The sequence below is a fragment of the Aotus nancymaae genome, unplaced genomic scaffold (assembly GCF_030222135.1).
Source record: "Aotus nancymaae isolate 86718 unplaced genomic scaffold, 86718_ANA_hifiasm-v0.15.2.pri h1tg000036l, whole genome shotgun sequence".
NCBI lineage: Eukaryota > Metazoa > Chordata > Mammalia > Primates > Aotidae > Aotus > Aotus nancymaae.
In genome coordinates, this window is record NW_026988450.1 from 51,204,424 (window position 1) to 51,229,562 (window position 25,139).

Here is a 25,139-nt window from a genome sequence, read left to right on the forward strand (position 1 = left end):
TAATAATGGAAAAATGGTATAGTTTGACTCCTAATAAAAAAAAATGTATCCCATTTTTACGACACGCATGTTTCCAAATTAGATTTTAGTAATAATAATCAAATAAGAGACTTTGTATTAAAATGTGCTGAATATTCTAAACTTCTGAATAATTTATTATCAAGCTAACCAGAGCCAGATCCCCTAACTTCACAAAAATGCCAGTGTTGTCATCACTTTTCAAAAGCAAAAACGAGCCTCTACCTGTCCAGCAGTGAAAATGGCTACATTCCTCTCATTCTGACCAAGGAAAGCAATGCTGCTTGTAGGAAAATTATTTTCCTGTTCTGCTTTTCCTGTAGCAAGATCAAAGATACAGTACCGGACCCAATTTCCAGTCTTCAGAACAGCATGAACACCTTCAGAAGCACATAAATGAGAAGAAAAAATGCTATATATCTTATCTGTAATAAACATCTACCATATTTTAAAAGTTAACTTCTCTGGTCACACTTTAAGTCAAGTCAAACAGATACACGCCATTCCATAATGTTACAGATAGGGAACCAAAAAATGCCAATGCCTTGAATTATTTTCTCATATTCCCATTTCCTGAACAAGTATTAATGAAATACACAATATGCCAGCTGAAAAAGTTACAAAATTTACCTTTGGAGTCTACATTCACTGCTAATATTTCTGTTTTTTCAGGTATACAAAGCTTCTTAGGAGTCCTTTGGAAACAGTCGGGAACCTTTGGTGTTCCACCAGTTTTGACAACCTGCATGACACAAAAGGAATTTTGCTTTTCAAATCCCCATAATAAACTCAAGGAGTCCGTCCCAATATTCATCTGCTGAATGACTTCTTTACACTTACCTGCAGTTCATCAATTCTAAGTAACCTACAATCCTGTAGGAGAGAGGAAGGGTCAGCATCTGGACCAGAGCTGCTCTGACAATTTGTATTACTGGATGTTCCTGGGAATTTTACAGCAACATAGGCACCATCCACTTTCAGCACCTGGAAGTACAGGCAAATTCAATGAACATTAACATTAGCTTATATAAAATCAACACGCAAATTCTATTTGCTGAACTAATTTAACATTAAAGGAATCCAATTCTTTGTACGTTTCTTCAATGATCACCAAGTTATAAAAATTAACCTAGACAGACTCACCAAAGCTTTGCTATTGACGTCTATATCCAAGACTCATATGCTGGAGAAAACTGACCCACAAAGCCAGTGATTACAGTCTGCAAATGTTTTCAGCAATCAACTGAAAAACTTAAGTATACAGCCCATGAAATCTTCCCATCTCCTTCCTCTCTTAATTATATTAAAGCAGCTTTCTGTCTGACAGAACTTTCTTGACAATGGCAATGTGTTACATTGGCAGTGTCCAATATGGCAGCCATTAGCCATAAGTGGCTACTGAGCACTTGAAATGAAGCTAATGTGACTAAAGAGCTGACTTTTTACAGTTATTTAATTTTAACAAATTTAAACAGCCACATATACAGCTAGTGGCTACTACATGGTCAACACAGGGATAGGGTCAGTAACACACAGAAAGACAAGCACAGAATTTAAAACCAGGACAAATCTGGGTCCCACTTCTGCTACTTGATGCTTTTGATTTTACGGCAGTATCTTAAAAAACACCTACCCATAAACTACAGGTCTATTTTGAGAATCAAATGAAACAGTAAACGAGAAAGACCTTTGTAAGCTGCAGAATCTGGTGTATCTGTTCTTTCCTTTTAAGTATAAATGAAAGACTATCACATTTCAGAAACTACTGAGTAATCACAAAAACCTTCTTTGCAGATATTCTGCAACTGCAGGTACATTTTAAATATGTGTCAGTAGAAGAGTGAAATTAATGGCATTAAAACTGATGGTTTCATAGAAGGCAAAACTTTCTTCATGAAGACAAAAAGTGGAAGGTGATTTGTAGTAAGATTTTTTGGTACTAAGGAAGAATTTTAAATGTAATGGAAGATGACCTCAATTAGAACTGTCTAACAAATCCAAAGAATGGGCTATATCAAAAAGTAATGTATCTCTGTGCAACTTTTCTACAAATCTAAAATTATTCCCAAATAATATTTTTTTTAAAAAAAGCAACATATCATCATAAGTGCTCAAGGAGAGGCATAATCTCTTCGTGTATCAGGGACAAAGACAGACCTGCATCGGATGCAGGGATACAACTAAAGATACCACTGAAGATGGTAAATAAAACAGCCCTGAAGAAAGGACTCAGATATCAACCACAAATCCTTGGAAAACTAACATCAATACAGTTCTGTTATTAATTAATTCTCATTAGCTATTTTGAACAAACCTTGCCAACAGGAACATTCTTGACATCTTCCACAAAAACCACTTCCCGAAGAGACCACTGCTCTTCATTGACCTTTTCCTCTTCTTTCGGTGCAGGGGTTGACCGTCGTCGTTCTTAGACAACAACAAAATGGTAAATACCAAAAAGAAAATGTAAAAGAGACTTGACAGATTTCATCTAAATTTATAAGAAAAATTACCTTTAAAGGGATACATAAGTGAAGTTTCTCAAAAACTTCCTACGCTACTGCTTTATGGAGGTTTCTGATCAATCTGTACTTCGAATAAATTCACAGTGAAGAATAGCTATAACCATTCATGTTTAATTGTATTAACACTATTATAAATAAGTGGAAAGCAATAGGGTAAAATGTATTTTGTACTCTCAAAATTAGGGTTATCTGACTGAAGTTTAAAAAGGAAGATCTGCCAGACTGTTGTTAAAACTATCACATAACTATTAAAAGTTTACACTATAAAATTTATTTTAAGGAACTTTTAGAAAAATTATTTCTATCCATAGTGTGGTAGTACGTCTAGGTTTATAAATTCTACAGATTTTCAGCAAAAGTTGTGACCAAGACATAATCAATTTACAATAATAAGAGTCTCAACAAAAGTGAGTTGACAGATTGGCTAGTGGCAATTATTTCCATTACTATAATGAATTTCTCTTTTATAAAACTCTGAATTCTGAGAAACAACGGAAATAGTCAACACTGTAAATGCCATCTTTCTATTCAAAGAAAGTTATGCAAAGAAATCACAGAAGTAGAAATACAAATTATACAAAAAGATATAAAAAATGATATGAGTTGTTTTAAATCAGAAACAAACTAAACACAGTTGTCTGACTGAAACCTTATTTTTGACTAATGTGTACAACAAATAAAACTTACTATATGGCATTGATGCACTGCTGGCAATCGAGGACGCATCACTACATGTGGATGCTGGAGACGGTGGAGGACCCATTTCTGTTTTCACTGGCTCCTGTTTACTTTCAGGCCTGAGATAAGAAATAAGATTCTCCTTATAATTAGGGAAATGAAATAATAGAAACTAGTATTTTTTTAGACAAGTTTTTTTCTTAGAATGAATATTAAAAACTTTAAATTGTGTATTTATATTAATTTTTTTTTCACTGTGTATTTTTAAGACTCAAGGAAAAAAGGTACACAATATATGCTTTCAAACAGTGGTTTAATATGGGAAGAAAAAACATAAAGGCTGTCAACACTTGAGACAATAATTCAGATAAGCTTTATCTAGAAATAACAACAACATTTACACTTAATTTATCAACACAGCTTTATCAAAGCCTTTTGAGCAAACAAGTTCCATACTGCTAAGATTTGGGCATGACAACTTAACTGAAGGTAAAGGCAAGTAAGTAAAATCCTATTGGACCATTAATTTCTTAGAGCTCAAAGAAGAAACACTACTCACAATGATTTATAAAAATTTATTCTTAAACCATCCAGTGACAAGATTAAAAAATTAGCCCTCTTTAATGAGTTATTTAATACTCTAAGAAAATAACTACAGCAACTAAACAGCATTCTACAGATAGTAAAAACATAATAAATATTTTTATTCATTAAAGGCAGATGTTTTTAATCAGAAAAGACACTGATTACTCACAAATCTGTTATTTCTATATCTATTATAATCTGGACTATCATCTTAACCCTTTCGTTTCTTATTACTCTCACCAGAAATTTCACCTGAGTTTAGAAATAATCCAAAAGAAAACCGGTATGATTTTCATTGGCATCTTAACAGTAGTGCTCAGTATAAGCACACAGTGAATACTCCTGGCTGCTCTACAAATCCTGTGATGGTGGGGAGAAGCCAATACTGACTAATCACTAGCATATCTTTAAAGTGAATGCATTTCAATGACTAGCAAACACGGGTACTACTGACATGAAAATGACTATATGTTCTTAACATTTAATTTCACTTAGCTCTTTTGCTAATAGAAATGGCTGATTTCAAGGAAGATCTTTAAAAAAGTTCATAAATCACAGGCTTTAAATAGCATATTCTAATCTTGTTTATATTTGTACACATCAAAATTATTTCAAATGTTCTTTATAAAGCTCACAAGGAAAACGTTTTGTTACTTTTTAGTACAAAATTCAATGTAATTAGGAGAAAAATCTATAAATCTTTTTTAAAAAGACAAGACAGAGAAAGAACACTAAAACTGAAAGCAAAACCTTAATTAGGTATGAAGTTCAATAGCTTTGGTTTGTTAAAAATTACATTTAACTTAACAGTAATCACTGTTTCTACATTTAAGTTTGCACTTTTAACACTAAGAGGAATAACAGCAGTAAACTTATAAAATTTATAATGATAACATCTGAGTATACATGGAAAGTAAACCAAAAAATTTTAGAACTTTAAATATCTCTATGTATAGTAAAATCCCTATCATTTTTCAACGCCTGAATACATTTAGGAAAAAAAAAATACATCGACGTTTTAAATGTTATTTCTGGAACATGTTATCACTACAATTCTACATATCTATACTGGTCACCTATTTTTCTAAGATTACGAAAAATAGTTATTTAAAAATTTTACTAAACTTTTAAAATTCATGTACCAAACAACCAAATTATAGTACAAATCATTATTTTTAAAGATGAGTAGATTTTTCTAAAAGCGCAGGTGTTAAGATCTCTGTATCACACTCCAAACAATAAGCCAGCCCCAGAATGTGGGGCTATACAAAACTCAGTGGTATTTCTATTCACATATCCCTTCAACCCAAAAAACATTTACAAATTCTTTATAGCTATTGCCCTCTCCAGTACATTAACCTGTAAAACTCTTTTCAGTATCAAGATGGAGGCAGGATGTTAGGTAGAAGTTAAGATGATTACACAAGGAGAGAGGAGAATATTGGCTTAATAGTAAGGCTGAAACATATTATTACTGTCACAAAAACACCTGCAAAGGATACAATCTTAAACAAGGACATCAAAAGAGAACACTACATTGTCATCTGGCCATCAAAATCAACTATTAATATTAAAATATTAGCCATGTTACAAACAGTAAAATTTAGCAATTCCTTTCAAATTTCCTAGGAATCTTAACAAGACCCTATCATGTCAGGAGTTTACAACTTCACTACACACCTCTAAGTCTTCTTTGATTATTCCCATTCATATGCAGAGCAAACAAGGAACTGGTATAAAAGCAAGATTAGTTAAGGTATAGTACTTACTTAGCTTCAGTAGTTTTGCTAGCTTTTTCCATGTTTTTCAAGCTTTCAGGAGATCTAAGTTGAAATCTACAGCTGTCATTCATATTCCAAACTGACTCCATTAAGACACCAACTTTAGGAATCCCAGCACTAATTGAAAATGCAACTGCTCCAGCATGATAAAGAGGATTATTTCTCAAGCAGACCTAGAAAACAAAAGAAAATTGCCATCAAGATGACATAACTTTAAAAAATATATAATATTTATTTCAAATGGATGAAATACATAAAAGCACTGGGCGTCCTAGGTTTCCCAATATAATCTTATTTACACAATCAATAAGGCCAAAAAAGCATCACCTTAAAGGTCTTAAGAAAATGTTTTTCTAATATTAGGGAACAGGAATAATTTCAACATGTTTGCTAAAAATTTAGCATTAACCTTAAATTTTCATACAGCAAATATCCCAACCTTTCTGCTATTAAAAAAACAGAACAGGCCAGGCACAGTGGCTCACACCTGTAATCCCAGCACTTTGGGAGGCTGAGGCAGGCAGATCACAAGGTCAAGAGATTGAGACCATCCTGGACAACATGGTGAACCCCATCCCTACTACAAATAAAAAAATTAGCCAGGCATGATGGCGTGTGCCTGTAGTCCCAACAACTGAGGCTGAGGCAGAAGAATCACCTCAACCCAGGAGGCAGAGGTTGCAGTGAGCCGAGATCATGCCACTGCACTCGAACCTGGTGACAGAGTGAGACTCCATCTTAAAAAAAAAAAAAAGCAGAGCAGAAATAGCAGAGAAGAAACTAAAAGGGGCTAATAAAACAACTATACTTCTTGTCTGTTTCCCACAATTTGGAATAGCTTTTTTCCTTAATTCATGATAGGCTCTATAACTTCATCTCTATAGATGTTTCTTTCTCCCAGAAGACTATTGTTTCCTACTGGCCAGAAGGTTTCACAGATAATTTTTCTTTTAAATTAAAAAAGAATATATAGACATTAGAGTTAGAAGTTTAACTGGGTTCAGGAGTAAATAACCTATGGAGAGGAAAAAAAACACCTCTCACTATCAGGGACTAACCTCAGGTCATACTCTGAAAACCAATGGCCTTCAAGATGGCACTGTCAAACCTACCAACAAAACCTCCATCTTAGATAAGAACATAATTTCTAGAGATAACTTTTGATGTCTCCAATACCCTCTTACTATGTGACAAATGACCAGACATGTATATGAACATCATGATTTTCATATAATTAAATGTAATTAATTAAATTAAGTGGCTTATAATTAAATGTAAGAAACATAAGATGATGGTGGTGGTACATCTGAGAAGTGCAGGAACTGGAAACATTGGCTTAGAGGTACAGTTCTATCAAAGAATAGTTGTGTATCATTAACTGTAACTTTGTGACATAAAATGAATAGTTCTTAAGATGACCTATAAATGCAGACGCAGCTGAACACCAACAGTTCTTTTTGATGTTAAGACATGAATATTTTCCTTGATCTGCATCTGTAACTGCCCTCAACCTCCAGTATTCTATGGGTTTAAAACACAAACTTATCACGAGGTCAAGAGATCGAGACCATACTGGTCAACATGGTGAAACCCTGTCTCTATTAAAAATACAAAAAAAAATTAGCTGGGTGTGGTGGTGCATGCCTGTAGTCCCAGCTACTTGGGAGGCTGAGGCAGGAGAATTGCTTGAACCCAGGAGGTGGAGGTTGCGGTGAGCTGAGATCGCGCCATTGCACTCCAGCCTGGGTAACAAGAGCGAAACTCAGTCTCAAAAAAAAAACCCACAAACTTGGTTCTACACCAGGTATTTTAATATGCTATCTTGCAGCAATTTGGTGCCAAACTTTTATTTAAAGCTTTTCTTCAGAGCATCTTTAAAGTATTTTTTCTGCTCTCCCTGCCTACAGTAATGCCATCCTACCTGCTGATACGGCAGCTGCTGCAACATCCTGCTAGTACCTGAGTAGCAGGATGAGAAAGGGGTGGGAGCAGGGGGAGCAAAAGAGAGCAGACCCTGTCCAAAGAAACTAATACAAGCCTGATCAATAATGTTCAAAATAGTGGGTAATCGCTAAAAATGTTCTGATTGGAAGACCAACAGGCAGAAGAAAACCATGAGTAAGACCCCAAAAAAGGTATCATGAAGAAAGAGAATAAACTGGTACATTTTACTAACTTGTAATGAGAAAAAAAACCTGAACTGAAAGTGTCAGATGAAGAAATCAACACCACATTCTGTAATTTAAAACTATCATTTTGTCTAACTTTTAAGGATTATTAAGTTTTTAAACATTCATTAACGGCATTTGCTAAAATGATTATAAGCATTAAGTTTTACCCAGAAGATAAACCTCAACAACAATGTAATGAATTAGAAGTATAAAAACAGTTCTCAGACTTACTGATCTCAAGGCCTCTTTTCACTTTTTTTTATTTATTTTTTTTTTTTGAGACAAAGGTCTGTCTCTGTCACCCAAGCTGGAGTGCAGTGTCACAATCTTGGCCCACTGCAACCTCTGCCTCCCAGGTTAAAGTGATTCACCTGCCTTAGCCTCCCGAGTAGCTGAGACTACAGGCATGTGCTACCACATCTGGCTAATTTTTGTATCTTTAGGAGACAGTGGGTTTCGCCATGTTGGCCAGGCTGGTCTTAAACGCCTGACCTCAAGTGATCCACCCACCTTGGCCTCCCAAAGTGCTGGGATGACAGGCGTGAGCCACTGTGCCCGGACCCTTGTTTCAATATTAAGAATTACTCATATCCCTTCTCCTCCCACCGCCCAAGATGCTACAAGGAAAGAAGGCCAAGGGGAAGAAGGTGGCTCCGGCCCCTGCTGTCATGAAGAAGCAGGAGGCCAAGAAAGTGGTGAATCCTCTGTTTGAGAAAAACCCTAAGAATTTTGGCATTGGACAGGACATCCAGCCCAAAAGAGACCTCACCCACTTTGTGAAATGGCCCCGCTATATCAGGTTGCAGCGGCAGAGAGCCATCCTCTGTAAGCGGCTGAAAGTGCCTCCTGCAATTAACCAGTTCACCCAGGCCCTGGACCGCCAAACAGCTACTCAAGCTACTTAAGCTGGCCCACAAGTATAGACCAGAAAGAAATCAAGAGAAGAAGCAGAGGCTGTTGGTCCGGGCGGAGAAGAAAGCTGCTGGCAAAGGGGACGTCCCCACTAAGAGACCACCTGTCCTTTGAGCAGGAGTTAACACCATCACCACCTTGGTGGAGAACCAGAAAGCTCAGCTGGTGGTGACTGCACACGACGTGGATCCCATTGAGCTGGTTGTCTTCTTGCCTGCCCTGTGTCGTAAAATGGGAGTCCCTTACTGCATTATCAAGGGAAAGGCAAGACTGGGACGTCTAGTCCACAGGAAGACCTGCAGCACTGTCGCCTTTACACAGGAAGACAAAGATGCTTTGGCTAAGCTGGTGGAAGCTATCAGGACCAATTACAACAACAGATATGATGAGATCCGCAGACACTAGGGAGGCAATGTCCTGGGTGCCAAGTCTGTGGCTTGCATTGGCAAGCTCGAAAAGGCAAAGGCTAAAGAACTTGCCACTAAACTGGGTTAAATGTACACTGTTGAGTTTTCTGTACACAAAAATAACTAAAACAATGCAAACTTTCCTTCAAAAAAAAAAAAATTACTGTATATCCCAAAAACCTTACGTTTATATAGGTCATAGTTTTAATAATTAGTAAATTAAAACTGAGTAAATCAAGCATATTATTTGAAATTGAGAAAGTTTTAAATATTTAACAGTAATAAAACCCCATGTTCATATGAACAATTTTATGAAAAATAGATTTTCAAAAAAAACAGCATGAGAAAAATAACATCATTTACATTTTAGCAAATCTCTTAATGTCAGACTTAATAGAAGACAGCTGTATTCTCACATATGCTTCTGCATTCAATCTGTTGATACCTTATTCTGACAAAAGCATATAGGAAGCTAATTCAGCCTGACACAAATATGTAATAGAAAAAAGAAGGAAATTTTCAGATTCCCTGAAAGGGCTGAAAAGGCAGGCGTATATGGACCGTACTTAGAGAACCACTGACATTTTAAGAATATCAGCTTCCAGAAAACAGTACCTATAGATGCCTAAAATCATCCCAGAGTTAAAAAATGGGGATTTGACAAAGCTGTCTGCCTCATGCTGACAATATCCCCAGAGAGCAGTATCTTTCAAACTATTTAGTCCTTAAGAATCACATGGAATGTTTGTTAAACACAACAGTACCTGGCCCTACCACCAAACAAACTTAAACATTTCAGGTAAGAGATTCTAGATTCTGCATTTAAAAGTACCAAGTCATTCTTAAAACCAGGGAACTGGCAGGGAGTGGTGGCTCACACCTGTAATCACAGCACTTTAGGAGGCCAAGGCGGGTGGATCACCTAACGTCAGGAGTTCAAGACCAGCCTGGCCAACACGGTAAGCCCCGTCTCTACTAACAATAGAAACATGAGCTGGGTGTGGTGGCACACAGCTGTAATCCTAGCTACTCAGGAGGCTGAGGTAGGAGAATCACTTGAACCCAGGAGGTAGAGGTTGCAGTGAGCTGAGGCTGCGCCACTGCACTCCAGCCTGGGAGACAGAGCAAGACTCCACCTCAAAAAAAAAAAAAAATCCCAAAGAATCTTGCCCCATAGGGAAACTTATTGACACTGGACCACAATCTATACAGTATTACTTAACTACTGAGTGAAGAAAAAATGACGTGACACATACATGTTACTGGAAACCAAGTCTTCAAATGATGCTCATCTGCAAAATTGCTTACAAAGGAAGAAAGTGATTCTGAAGAGAAATGAGGTCCCCTTAAAACAGGGTTAACTATTCCTTTCTTTCCTTTTTGTAGACAAGAGTCTTGCCCTGTTGCCCAGGCTGGAGTACAGTGGTGTGATCTCAGCTCACTGCAACCTCCCCATCCTGGGTTCAAGCAATTCTCCTGCCTCAGCCTCCAGAGTAGCTGGGACTACAGGTACACACTGCAACTCCCAGCTAATTTTTTGTATTTTAGTAGGGATGGGGTTTCAATGTGTTGTCCAGGCTCGTCTTGAATGCCTGAGCTCAGGCAAATCCACCTACCTCGACCTTCTGAAGTGCTACGGTTATAGGTGGGAGCCACCATGCCCAGCCAAGATAGGCTTAATTCTAATCACTTACCTGGGTACCAACAGTGATGTTTGGCATCGATGAAATACCAGCACTGGATTTAGGCTTTTTGTTTTTTGCTCTAGCTTTCTCTAACATTTTCTTCCTTTGACTAAAAGGTACTACACCCCTGAAAACAAAAAACATAAATTCGTCAAATAAGCAGTAAAACAGTTCATTACATAAATCTGAAATTAAACATATTAACAGTTAAGCATTTCTGGTATTTCTCCAGTATTTTCGCCTCAGGAAAGTATTAATATGTACAACTTCATCTTAATTATTAATAACTGGATCTGCCTTTATTAAACATTTATAATTAAATTTTATGGAAAATTCATCAATTGATTTTTTTTTTTTTCTTTTTGAGACAGGGCCTTGCTCTGTTGCCCAGGTTACAGAGCAGGTGGCCGATCTCAGCTCTACCTCCTGGGCTCAAGAGATCCTCCTGCCTCAGCCTTCCAAGTAAGTGGGACTACAGGTACCCACCACCATACCCAGTTAATTTTTGTATTTTTTGTAGAGACTAGGTCTCACTATATTGCCCAGGCTGGTCTCAAACTCCTGGGCTCAAGGGATCCTTTGGCCTTGGCCTTTCAAAGTGTTAGGATTACACACGTAAGCCGCTGTGCCTGGTCCTAACTGATATATTTTCTTCCAAATAATTATATTTCATTAGGAAACTGCCCTGTATATTATTTCCAAAATGCAAATTTGTTAACTCCTTAAAACACAACAAAGAAAAAATGTAAGGTCACCTTCTAACAGTAAAGCTATAATTAAATAAGGTAGAGAATATTCATACAATGAAATGAAGAAAACACTCTATAACCTATACTTTCAAAAATGTAAAAGCAAAGTACATGTTTAGGTAGAGGAAAAAAGATATAAAATACCCAAATGTTAATAGTAGTTATCTTTGGGTGGTAGGATTCTAAATGACTTTTGTTTCTACTTTATACTTTTATAAAATGTATTAATTATATTCACTAAGTATTACTTTTATAAATTTAACTCTGTACAAGTTTTTCAAAATGTTACTTTGTTCGAAAGTCAAATTTCCCTTCCACAGGCATTAGCTTTTAATTGACTTTCTCATGTTGGTATTCCACTATTCAAAGCACCTCTCTACACATATACAAGCATTCGCTGATAAATTCCTCCTCCCTATAGACTCACCACCAATATAAATTGTTCTCCAGCTGAGCGCAGGTATAAAGGGCACAGCAATGTAAAGAAACTATCCGCTCTCCTTGAAGTTCAGAGTATGTCTGTGCAGTGTGCTCTAATTTAGAAGCCACAGAACTTAAAGTTTCATCCACCCATGTAGCAACCTAAAGAATAAAATATTACAACTTTAAATAAAATCAAGCCATCTTTCCAAAAGGATTGTGGTAACAACAACTAGGACAAGACATACGTACTTTGGAGTTTTAAAATGTTTTGAGCTAAATGCTGTAAAAATAAGTAATTCAGAGAGGTTCTTAGTAAAACTAGAAACTAAAACACCTTCTTAACACAAATCAAAACAGCAGTTACTGAAATGAGTATCTAAGGCCATCTTTAAGGTTAGGAGTAAACATTTGCTCCAACAATTTTTTAAAGAATTTAGTGACTTTAGGCCAGGTGTCAAAAGCCTGTAATCCCAGCACTTTGGTAGGCCAAAGAGGGAGGATCACTTGGGGCCAGGAGTTTGAGACTAGCCTGAGCAACACAGTGAGACTCCGCCTCTACGAAAAAGTTTTAAAAATCAGCCAGGCATGGTGGTGTGTGCCTCAGAACTAGCTACTCAGAAGGCTTGAGTTCAAGGCTGCATGAGCTATGATCACACCACTGCCCTTCCGCCTGGGCAACAAAGCAAGATCCTGTCTTAAAAATACAAAAATAACCACCCCCACCACCAAAAAAAATTTAGTGATTTTAAAGCCAAACTGATAATTTGAGACACAATATTCATACTTTCTCAATCTGTATTTCCTAGCTTCTCAACATCTTTTCTTAGCAATTTTCTTGAATATTTTTGCCTCTCCTTAAAGCAGAAAGCTATTTTTATAGTTACAGTATAAACTAGCCAACAAAAATAAACATTAGATTATTAAGGCTTGAGACGCTTTGTATTCATGTTAAGACAGAAAGAGAGAAAATTAAAAGATGGAAAAGGAGCAAAAAAAAAAAAATGTTTAAAAAAGAAAATTAAAGCATGAAATGTGTATCAATGCAAAGCATTTCATACCTTGTTATTTTCTGTGGCTACAGTTGCTCTTATGCTATTTGCAGACAGGAGGACTATCTTTTCATTGGTTAACCCCAAAAATGTTGCTCGTGGATGATGTAATGAAGGATTCTTTGAAAGCATAAGAAAAATGATTACTATTTTATTTGTTGATATGTAGAGCTATTTAATGCAAGACTTCATAAAACAAAATACCTGGGCATTTCTGTAAGGCTCAGATTCACTCCATTTCCACTGATAAAGTTCTCCTTTACTGCTGACAGCCAAAAGTTCAGAATATAGAGCCCCAATACAGATGAATTTTGTTCCATCCTACAAAGTAAAATACAATGCTATAAATATAAAAACTGCCAAATCTAATGATACAAACACTGCCACTTTAATCATTTCATCAGATCTAGATTAAGTATGTGAACACATAAACCACAACTATCCGAAGTTTTTAGCATGGCCTACAAGGTGTTCAATTAAGGTGGCACTGGCTCCCTCCATTAACTCACTCACCTCCGTTCACACTGGCCTTCTTCCTGTTCTTGTACCATGTCCACTACGACCCTACCCTAGGATCCTGTCCCTGTTGTTCCCTCTGCCTGTGTTACTGTCTCAGGTGACACTCCCTCAAGAGAGTTTCTCTGATGACACTATGTACAGAAGTACCACTCTCACATTCAGTTCCTTACACTACTTTCTTTTTAACTCACAGCACTTCACAACTTGACATGTTTATTTGTTTACAGACTATCTCACTCAAGTATTAGCTTTGTCTTATCACTGTAACTTAAGAATTTAGCATACAAGTAGGTGCTAAATCAATGTGCTGAATGAGTGAAGGGAAAAGAAAAACAAATTAAGGAGCTAAAGCAGAGAAAAACATCAAATCAGAAGACTCTTTTGCTGTAAGCTCTTTCAAGCTATGGAAACAATTGCCCATATTTAAGGTAATTCATTCACTTTTATGTGATATACATGCAGTGAGTTGGAATACAATTAAATTATAAAAAGCTTGACCAATAAATGTAAATAAATAATAATTTTCTTTAACATAAAACCAAACATCAGAGCACAAGCTACCCAGAAATCTCACAGCAAAAATTACCAACAACAGATTTTAGGTTGCAAAAATGCTATTGGTCTATACACAGCACTTCTCTACTCTCTTTGGGATTCTGGCTCCAGGGTATGATAAACAAATGGTGTCTTTCTGATTTTCTACCAAAATCCAATCTTATTTAGTCAGATGGGTTATAGTGCTCAGCTAAAGCTTATAAAGTCTACAAGATTTATTAAAATAACACAATAATAACAGGTTATGCCTCAATGCTGTACAGAAATAGTAATAATTATAATTTTATCGTTAATAATAAAAAGTAATAATTCTATTTTATAAAAAAAGAATATAATTCTATTTTATAAATAATAGAAATATAAAAAAGTAATAATTCTATTTTATCGGTACCAGTTAACCTGATTTTCAAGTCACTTTTATTGGGGGATGGAAAAGAGACCAAATTTGGAATTCTCGAAGTTAGCAACTCTTCCTTTACCTTTACCATGGAGATCTACAAACCGATATTGACTTTCTCCATAGAAGCTACATCAAATTTTACCTTTCTACTTCATATTCTCTTCTCAATCCTTTGGTTAAGAATTAATTATAACGGAATCAGACTGAGTCCAAAACCTAGATCCAACATTTAAGTACGTGACTTCCGGTAAATTATACATTTCTCTGAAACCATTTCTTCATCTCTAAAATGGGTATTATGATAATGCAAAACATGGTGAGGGAAAGGGGAGTGCAGGGTGAAAACCAAATGGAGTAACATATATAGTTGACCCTTGAACAATATGGGTTTGAACTGTTAGGATCTGCTTATACATGGGTTTCCTTCAGCCTCTGCCATCCTTAAGACAGCAAAAGTGACTCCTCCTCCTCTAACTCTTTCATCCCCTTCCCTCAGACTATTCAATGTGAAGAATGAAGATCTTAATGGCAATCCACTTCCACTTAATGAATACTAAATATATGTTCTTTTCCTTATGATTTTCTTAATAACATTTTCTTCTTTATTGTACAAATACAGTATATACTACATATAACATAACAAAATATGTTAACTTTATGTTGTGAGTAAGGCTCCCAGTCAACGGGGAGGCTAAAAGGAGTTTAAGTTTTGGAGGAGTCGTAAGTTACGTGGATTTCAACTGCATGAGGAGTGTGGGTGCTCCTAATCCCCTCACAGTTCAAGGGTCAGCTGTATAAAGTACACAGCACAGAGACCAGTGCAAAGTGCACAATTAAATTCGACTATGACTAATCTCCTCCCCTAACTTCATCTTTGACTCACCCAGAAAATGATAGTTCTCAGGCACAGACTTCCTCAATATTCCTAGCTCTAGATGTGCTTAATGAAAGCACCATTCTTATCTCCTTCCTTCTCCCCATCTGAGAGAAAAAGGGTCTTCCTCCCCTATTTAAAGATAACCCACACACACATTGGATGCAACTCCTTCTCCTGTCCCCCAACAACCATCCAAACTAAACTCATCTCTCCTTCAGTCCAAAGTAGTAAAGTGAATTATTGCCTGGCCTATGTTTCATCTTGCCAGTTTTCAATGACGGTTACAATCTTTTTTCCAACTCCCAAATCAATGCCCAATGTACTTAATCAGTGCATCTCTTCTTTATGCTTGTCAAATAATTTGCCTCTGTTCATTATCTGTTCTGGAACCCATCCTCTCCCCATTTCACATGTCACCATTCTCTACTTGTCTTCCACCTGCCCTCATGACTCCATCATCATTTTTCCAACTCCCTGGCACTGCCATGCACTCCCTGCCACAGATTCCTTGTCCCTGTATTCAAACTGTGCTTCACCTTCCAGCCTCAGTGACTGCATCCACTACAGCATCATGCTTTTAAATGGGTAAATTTCATTATCTCCAGACTTACCTACAGCTGTCTTAAAGAGCAATCACCATCTCCTGCAAAGCTTTGCCTTCCTGTAGTCCCTATCTCTATGAATAACATCATCACCCATCCGGTAATGGGAGACATGACAATCGAATCGATTGATGAGCGGAAAAGAAGAGTTGAGGGGTGCTCCAGGTTCCCATGTCTACACTGGTCTCAAATTCCTCTCAGACTCTTCTCTTTCCCCATACCCCTGCTTTGGTTGAGATCCTCAGAATTTCCTTGAACAATCGTTAGCATTCTCATAACTGACTTTCAATTTTTCCTGTTTTTATCTTTCTCCCATCATGCCAGTAATGTTCACCTCCTTAAAACTAACCAAATACAACAAAACAAAACCCCATCAATCACATCAAATCACTTCTCTGAGGACTCTGCTGGCTTCTTAATTACTGCAAAACAATATCCTAACTCCTTGCTTGGCAAATTGTCCAGTCATCTCCATCCCACCTCTTCTCCTACTCCCCATCACATAGCAGCAACTGAATTTTTCGTTGTTCCTCAAACACATCATGATCTTTCGTTACTCTAGGCCCACACCTAATATGTTTGGAATACCTTTGTGTCTTGGTCAATGCCCACTTCACCTTAAAAATGCTGCTTAAATGCCATCTCCTCTGTGATGCCTTTGCCAAATCTCTCAGGCAGTATTTGTAATTTCCCATTCTGAACCCCTACAGCACTTTATTCACACTTTCAGTCTAGCGCTGGTCACACTGTGATCACATTGTATTCTCCGTGAATGTTTGTGTTCCCCACTGAATTTCTTGTGGAAAAGCCAGTATCATACTCACGACTATATTACCATATGCCAGCTTGGTATATGGCACAAAGCAAGAACACAGTGACCAACTGTTGAATGAACAAACGAATCTTAACTCCAGCTTCTTTGGGTAAATGCCTTACTAGAGCAGCACAATCCTGAACAACCATCCCAATAACAAGACCATGGTGCACGGTCAATGAGGCCCTCTTGGAAGTGACCTGACTTTATCTTTCAGATAGGCCAACGTTCCCCAGGGCGATAAGGCCTGAATGAGCCAATTAAACTCCCAGAGGCCCTGAAAACCTACTATGGACAAATGACAATGAACAGCACAACTACCACCACAAGAAGAAGAAAAAAAAATCACCTACTACTTCTTGCCTGCTTCAGATTTATCCACATAAAAGAAATGTATTATACATAGGGAAATACAAAACAATCAAATACATACACAGGACAGTATTTTAGCTCACTCATTTCATAAGTCATAGAAAACAACACTTTTATTGTTTTTATGAAATATTAATTGCTGCTTCTGAGCAAGCTGACACTTGCTCAACTCAACTAGAGAAAGTGGCTATGCACATTTCCTTAACAGTAGTTTGTAGCTCTACTTTTCAACAAAAAGAGGTTGAATCAGTAAATGTGCAACGGTCTAACATAAATGGGTCATAAATTTAACTAGAAATCCTTCCCCAAAGGGCGAGGCAAAGTATTAAAAATTCAAGACATAACATAGCGGCCAAAGCTTTGAAAAAACACTTGGCCCAGCAACACCAAGTCTATTAACTGGCCACACCTATGTTTACTAATCTATATTTTGAAAAAGTCAGCCTCTCTATTGCTAAATTTTGTCCCATAAAACTTGGTTTTCACTTTTTTTTTTACTATGAGCAAATACCAATTTTATCATTAGGCAGCAGCCCCAACTCCTGTGACTAAATACAATGTACTGCATGTTATGACTGGAATGGATGGCAACTACAGGATACACTGTGCGATTTGGCCAGCTGTGTCTATTCACACTGCATTTCTCTCTGCCTATCCACTTTTCCATACGCTTTTTATGCCCAGGTTCTTTTCCTTTTTATGGTCATTTTTCATTCTGTTCTTACTTTGTATTAAATTACATTTGTGACATATCTAGTTAATCCTGGAAGTTTCCAGATGTCAATAAAAACAAAGACCTTCCCCAGTCAACTTCACTTTTAGAATCCTCTGCCTTCATTCTCCTCAGTGTGGAAAGCACAAAGAAGGTGAAGCAACATAAGCAGCAAGTCTGATCAGCTGGTTCCAACAAGGAGGTTGCTCCAAAGAGCTTAAACATGGGGTCAAATGAAATAGATCCATTTCCTCTCAACACCATTCAAAGAAACAGAGTAACATACAACCCTACAATATAAAAGGCTGGTGGGAATAAATCTACTTACTGTTTCTTCTGGACTAGGTACAAAAGATCCAGAACAGTAAGGAATATTAATGTTTGCTTTTTTTTAGCAGGAAGACACAATCTCACTCTCTCCCCCATGGTGGAGTGCAGTGGAGCAATCCTGGCTCACTGCAACCTATGCCTCCCAGGTTCCAGCGATTCTCCCACCTCAGCCTCCAAGTAGCTGGGATTACCAGTGCATGCTATCATGCCCAGCTAATTTTTGTATTTTTAGTAGATACAAGGTTTCACCATGTTGGCCAGGCTAGTCTCGAACTCCTGACCTCATACAGTTTTCCATAGTAGCCGAACCAATCTACATTTCCAACAGCATACAAGGGTTCTCTTTTCTCTGTACCCTTGCAGCATTTGCTATCTCTTGTCTTTTTGATAACAACCATCCTAAAGTGGTTTTAATTTGCATTTCCCTGACAATTACTGACATTAAGCGCCTTTTCAAAAATCTATTAGCCATTTTTATGTCTTCTTTGGAGAAACCTCTTTTAAGGTCCTTACCCATTTTTTAACCAGGTTATTTTTCTGCTATTGACTTCAAGTGTTCTTATAAATTCTGAATATTAACTCCTTATCAGATGCATTGTTTACAAATATTTTTTCAGTTTATAGGGTGCCTTTTTATTTTACTGGTTGTTTTTTACTATATACAAAGGCTTTTCATTTCATGTAGTTCCATTTACTTATTCTTGCTTTTGACGTCTGAGTTTTTGGTGTGAAATCCAAAAAAATCACTGCCATGAGCAACATCAAGAAGCTTTTCTTATATTTTCTTATGGTGTTTATGGTTTCATATTTTACATCCAGGTCTTTTGTCTGTTCTGAGTTGATTTTTGTATTGTCTAAGATAAGAATCCAAGTTTACATGTGAGAATCCAACTTTCCCAGTACCACTTATTGAAGAGACTATCTTTTCCCCATTGGGGCCCTTGTCAAAAATTAGTCAGTAATACATGTTTGAATTTATTTCTGGGCTCTCTATTCTGTTCCATTGGTCTATGTTTCTGTTTTTATGCCAGTACCATATGGTTTTGATTGCTTATAGCTTTGTAATATTATTTTAAATCAAGAAATATGGCGCCTCCAACTTTCCCATTATTGCTTTCACAATTTGGGGTATTTTATGGTTCTTTACAAATTTTAGGATTCCTTTTCTATTTCTGTGAAGAATGCCACTGGAATTCTGATAGTGATTACATATAAATCTGCACATTACTTTGGGTAGTATGACTAGGTTTAAAAATACTAATTCTTCCCATCCATGAAGCTCCCTGGGCTCAAGTGATCCTCCCACTTCAGCCTCCCAAAGTGCTGAGATAACAAGCATAAGCCACAGTACCTGGAAAAGATTTATTTTCTTCATTTCTTTTTTAGCTAGGCTGCTATTTTATGTATAGGAATACTACTGATTTTTGTATGCTGACCTTGTAGCCTGCAACTTTACTGAATTTAACAGTTCTAACAGGTTTTTTTAATGGAATTTTGGTGGGGGGCGGGTCTACATATAGGATCATGTCATCTGCAAATAGAGACAACTGTACTTCTTCCTTTTCAGTCTGGATGTCTTTTATTTCTTTTTCTTGTTTGATGATCATTAGTATTTCTAGTACTATGCTGAATAGAACTGGCAAGAGTAGGCATCCCTGCCTTGCATTAAATGTTAGTGGAAAAGTGGCCAGGCGCAGTGGCACACACCTGTAATCCCAGCACTTTGGGGGCCAAGGTGCGTAGATCAAGAGGTCAGGAGATTGAGACCATCCTGGCTAACACAGTGAAACACCATCTCTACCAAAAATACAAAAAATTAGCCGGGCGTGGTGGCACACACCTATAGTCTCAGCTACAAAAAAAAAAAAAAAAAAAAAAAGTTAGTGGAAAAGCTCTGAGTTGCTTCCTGTTGATTGTTAGCTGTGCGTTTTTTCACATATGGACTCCATTAAATTGAGGAGCTTTCCTTCCACATCTAAACTGTTAAAAGAGTTTTTATTAAGAAAGAATGCTCAACTTTTTCAAATGCTTTTTCTGCATCAATCAAGGTGTTCATGTGATTTTCAGGTTTCATACTGCTAACATGATCTATCACAATGATTAATGTGTATATATAAAGCCAGACTTAAATGCCAGGAATAAATTCCACCTGGTCATGATGTATAATCTTTTTGATATATATTGAATTCAGTTTCCTAATTTTTTTTTGAGGACTTCTGTATCAATATTCAAATATATTATTAGCCTATGGTATTCTTTTCCTCTGGTGTCTTTGTCTAGCTTGGGCCTTATAAAATGTGTTTGGTTTAGATTATTGTTGGAAGTAGATTGGTATAAACACATATATAATTATAATTTACATGTAGACATTCAACAGCATATTATTACATTTCTAATCTAGGAAAAATAAATTGCAAAAATGATTGAGAAGTAAAAATGGGGCCATGTTATAGAACCACCTAATTGAAAGATTACTTCTTCTCATCAAAGTAACTGAATTATCAAAGCAATTCCAGAAATACAAAATAAAACGAGCAGTCACATAAGCCAGAAAAACATTAAAAATCAGCAGATGCAATAGATGGTTAGATGGATAGGTGGATGGATGGAAGGATGGAAAGAATAGCTAGAGAAGGGTGAATAAAGGGAGGGGGAGAGATAAGTGGGTGGAGTATGGGAGGAGAGAGTACTGAAGAGAGAAAAGATGGATTCTAGGGAGTACAGACAGCATAATAAGAAAGTTGATGTTTTGGTGCAAAAACTTTCAGAAACCAGTATAAACTTGGCTAGTTGGACTGTGAACATCACGACTTTGGACTTAGCGCACAGGTTTAGGCACTCCCTCCCCTTCTCACTTTGGTACATATAGACTGCCCTTAACTTCCTATTGCACTAAATTATTACTGTAATAAAATGTTTTCATAACTTGCATTCATTCTAGACCAGTCAGACAAGGGGTCAGGCATGATCTGTATCTTTTTGGTCTGGGCCCAATTCACTACTAACAGAGAACCTGGCACATAAAATGCAATTGCCACAAGAACCTACTTGGAAATACCCAACTGGGCTCTCTCACCCTCCCATGACCTGCAGGAATGGCCTTGTTCTCTCTTTATAGGATAGGACCTTGCACTTTATATATACTAATTCATTTAAATGTCATAACAAACCAATAATGTAAAAACTATTACTATCTCTATCTTATGAGAAAACCAAGGCAGAGAAAAGTTAAAGAACTTGATCAAGGTCACACAACTAGATAGTGGAAGGGTTAGGATAGGAAATCCAGCAGTTTCACTTCAGAGTCCACACTCTTTGTAATCATTCTGTGCAGCCTCCTGCGATTTCCTAATGCCTCAGGTGCTACTGCGTAGCTATTATGCATGTATGTATGGACTCTACTATGGTACTCATTCAAACAGATAAACATTATTTTTCTTCTTCCTACAAACTCTCTCACCCTAACATCTAACAAAAGGCCTAACACATGACTTATATTTCATTAAGGTTTCTAAATTAACAATGACTGAATGACCCTCACTTCTGTCTTTATGGAGCTTTCAAGATCCCTATGATAACTTTTAATTATGCTTTTATATTATATTAGTTTTGATATTTAACTCAAAGACTAATTTTGGGAAATATTTGTATTTTACAGTTACCTCAAATATTTTCAGTTCAAGACTATACCACAAAACCTTAAAGAAAAGAGAACATTCTACCATTAAAAGAATTCTATTAGCTTACAAAATGGTAAAACTGCGGGCGCCATGGCTCACACCTGTAATCCCAACACTTTGGGAGGCCAAGGCGGGTGGATCATCTGAGGTCAGGAGATGGTGACAAGCCTGGTTAACATGGTGAAACCCCATCTCTATTAAAAAAACAAAAAATTAGCCGGGCACGGTGGACGTTGCCTGTAATCCCAGCTATTGGGAGGCTGAGGCACAAGATCACTTGAATCACAAGATCACATTCAATCACTTGAATCCCGAGACACGGAGGTTACAGTGAAACGAGATCACATCACTACACTTAAGCCTGGGCAACAAAAAAACTCCATCTCAAAACAAAAAAGTAAAATTTTGAAGAACTAGCTGTACCTCTAAACGGATGCTGGGAAAGTAGGTACTAATCTAGTTTATCTACCAACAGAATTAATCTTGTACCCTAACAAAAGGCAGAATGAAAATTACTATGGACACTAACAACCACACAACATATAAGAGTGTTGTATTAGGTCATTTCTGAAATTCTAGGATGCATATTTTGATTATCCCCACTCCTTAAAAAAAAAGCTACTACTTCTTTCCATATTTAAAAAGTAACTTCATTGCTGAATCTGCCGTTTACAAGCCATATGAAATAAGCAAAGACAAGAAGTTTGCTTATCTATAAAAATGAATGAATCAGAAGCAAGCCAAAAGGTCTTTTCCAGCTATATTCCAAGTTTACTATTGTGTACAAAATTAAGACTATCCTTTAGCAGCCTGATAATGTTGAGAAGGTAGAAATAACTCTTTCAGTCAAAATAATGCAACAGTTACCACAAATTTTTTAAAAAAGAAAACCCCAATCAAGAATATAAAGAAAGCCACCTTTTAAGAATATTACTTTGGATGACTAATCATCACCTTTCTCCTGCACTAAACCTCAAAAGTTTCATAAGACAGGCTCAATATCCAATCTCGTGATTAATATAGCACCCAAAAATAGCCAGGAACTAGGCAATCAGCAGCAATGTCTATTGTATGAAGGAGATAAAATGATAGATGCATGCTCTTTAACTGCTCTGGTTTCCCAGTTAGTCTGAGCATGACATTCAAACTGTTCTGAGCTGGGAATTCCTACTGGACCCCTCATTAGACAAGCCCCTATTCTAGGCAGACCATTCTCATCTGGTGCTGGTACGTCCTCCCACCAGTGGTAAATACCAAGTGCATCCTGACACCCTATTCCCTGCATTCTCTACCTACCTATCTCTATTCCCTATCAAGCCTTCCCCTAAAACCTTGTGCTCCTCAGGAACCACTACCCCTAATTTTGGGAAACCTATATAGGTCTCACATATTGCCAGTTTCTTCACATGGTATTTATCATGTGTCCCTGTATAATATTTTGTTTTCCTAAAGTTTCTTAAAAACAAGGTCTTGTTTCCCTTTAATAGCTCTCTGCATTCTTTTATATCACTCAGCCCTGAAAACAAGCACCTAATGGCATTTACTGATCACTATGCTAATGCTTAACAGTTTAATTAAAGGCTTAAGCTATTTTCTTGCCCAGAATTCAAGTATGAATTTCTAGATTTCAATCATGTGCTAGTAAAAAATGTTTTTTCGATGTTGCTGTTTTAAATTTGGTGCTTAAATTTAAAGACTGTAAAAAGAATATAAGTAGAATATACTTTGTTTCATATACCACTCTTCTTCCATTCACTCGGTGTCTAAACAAACCCAAGGAAATGATGCACTAAAACTCTATACAGTGCCAAGATTTGACGATGTACTTAAAACTGTCTCTAAAAACAAGGTGTACTTAAAAACATATCTACCATATTTTTAGTCAGGACAACAAGCACTAGTTAAATCTAACAGAGGGTACAATGACTAGGGAAAAAGCTTGCTAAACTTGTACTATTCAGAAATATTTTCATTAATCAAAAATAATACATGATAAAGAAGTATAGATTAGTAATGTGATGGCCCTATTTAAACATAATTCTTCAACAGTCCTCTTTTACTTCCAGCCAATATGAAATTCACATAGCTCTAACATGATCCAGGCAAGAGAAATAGGAAACAGTAAATGATGTACCAACAGAAAAAAAAAAAAAAAAAGTAAAAGCCCATTGGTTTAAATCACTCCCTACCACATGAAGTAAAAGTAGAACTCTGGACATTTCTAGTTTTAGGGAAATAATTAAGAGAATGCAATTCAGGGAAAGTATGGCAGCTGCCAAAGAAAACAGAATAACCTTTTGCTTCCAAAGAGACTGATTAAAATTCATGTTCCTTCTTGCATTTAAGCTTGCTGCATGAGCTGAATGCAGAGGAAAATAAATGAACTACTACAAGACTCACAGTAACTATGGAAACATAAATTTGGAAAGTTAAATAATATATCCCTTCAATATCTCAAATTCAAGTTCAAAATCAAAGAAAGAAAAGAAATCCATATCAGACTCTCTTTATCTGCTAGTAGGGTCTCAAAGTTCCCATGTACTTTTAGTTTATTTCTGCTTTAGAAAATTTCCTACCCACATGGTTCTGGAAATAAGAAGAGACACACTAAAATACAAGTGAAAAACATATGGGTTCCAATAAGAGCCTCTGAAGACGAACTATCAATTACATACACAACCATCAACAGAATGCATCAACTCTGTTTCACTTATGGCAGTGATGTTGTTTTTTGGTTTTTTTTTTTTGCGTTCAGGGTGGTATGGCCATAGACAGCAGTGATGTATTTTCAAAGATTCAAATCAATTACTAAATCATAGATGCTTTCTACAATCCAGTCATTGCACTATTCCTCAGGATGCACAGCCTAACTCCCCTAGCCCACTTCTGTTCAGTCAGCTTGTCTCCTATAGCATTCACCACAAAGGATCTGTCAGAACTCAATGCCATTAAATGGCATAGTTAACTAATCAAAGAAACATAGATCCCTAATCTTGTCATGATATACATGCTGTATCGATGACCAAAAACATGCCCTGCAGAAACTGGTGTCCACCTGACTTCATAAATTTGACAAAAGAAATTTCTACCAAGGAATGTAACATCACTTCACTGGAGTAATTATTACCAGAAAAGAAGTACTGGAATAAAATGCTGATGTGTTATCTAGAACTACCATCCTAATTTCTCTGATTTACTTCATCAAGTAGTAAGACACATTGCACCACTGAATACATCTCACTGAGATGACTCACGGAGGGCCAATTAAAGATATATTCTATTTATATTTTAAAAC

The 25,139-nt window shown here is 36.7% G+C and overlaps 1 protein-coding gene across 8 annotated transcripts in view; it reads right to left on the reverse strand.

Annotated features, from left to right (window-relative positions):
* UBR5 (ubiquitin protein ligase E3 component n-recognin 5) overlaps window positions 1–25,139 on the reverse strand; it is a 155,230-nt gene that overhangs the window by 57,374 nt on the left and 72,717 nt on the right. For all 8 annotated transcript variants that reach the window (XM_021675740.2, XM_021675739.2, XM_021675742.2 and 5 more), the window contains exons 10-19: window positions 13,188–13,304; window positions 12,993–13,103; window positions 11,939–12,093; window positions 10,772–10,889; window positions 5,576–5,760; window positions 3,231–3,340; window positions 2,333–2,445; window positions 859–1,002; window positions 649–760; window positions 244–398 (exon numbers count right to left, since the gene is read on the reverse strand). In XM_021675740.2, the coding sequence (XP_021531415.1) occupies window positions 244–398; window positions 649–760; window positions 859–1,002; window positions 2,333–2,445; window positions 3,231–3,340; window positions 5,576–5,760; window positions 10,772–10,889; window positions 11,939–12,093; window positions 12,993–13,103; window positions 13,188–13,304 (1,320 nt within the window). The remainder of the gene's footprint in view (window positions 1–243; window positions 399–648; window positions 761–858; window positions 1,003–2,332; window positions 2,446–3,230; window positions 3,341–5,575; window positions 5,761–10,771; window positions 10,890–11,938; window positions 12,094–12,992; window positions 13,104–13,187; window positions 13,305–25,139) is intronic.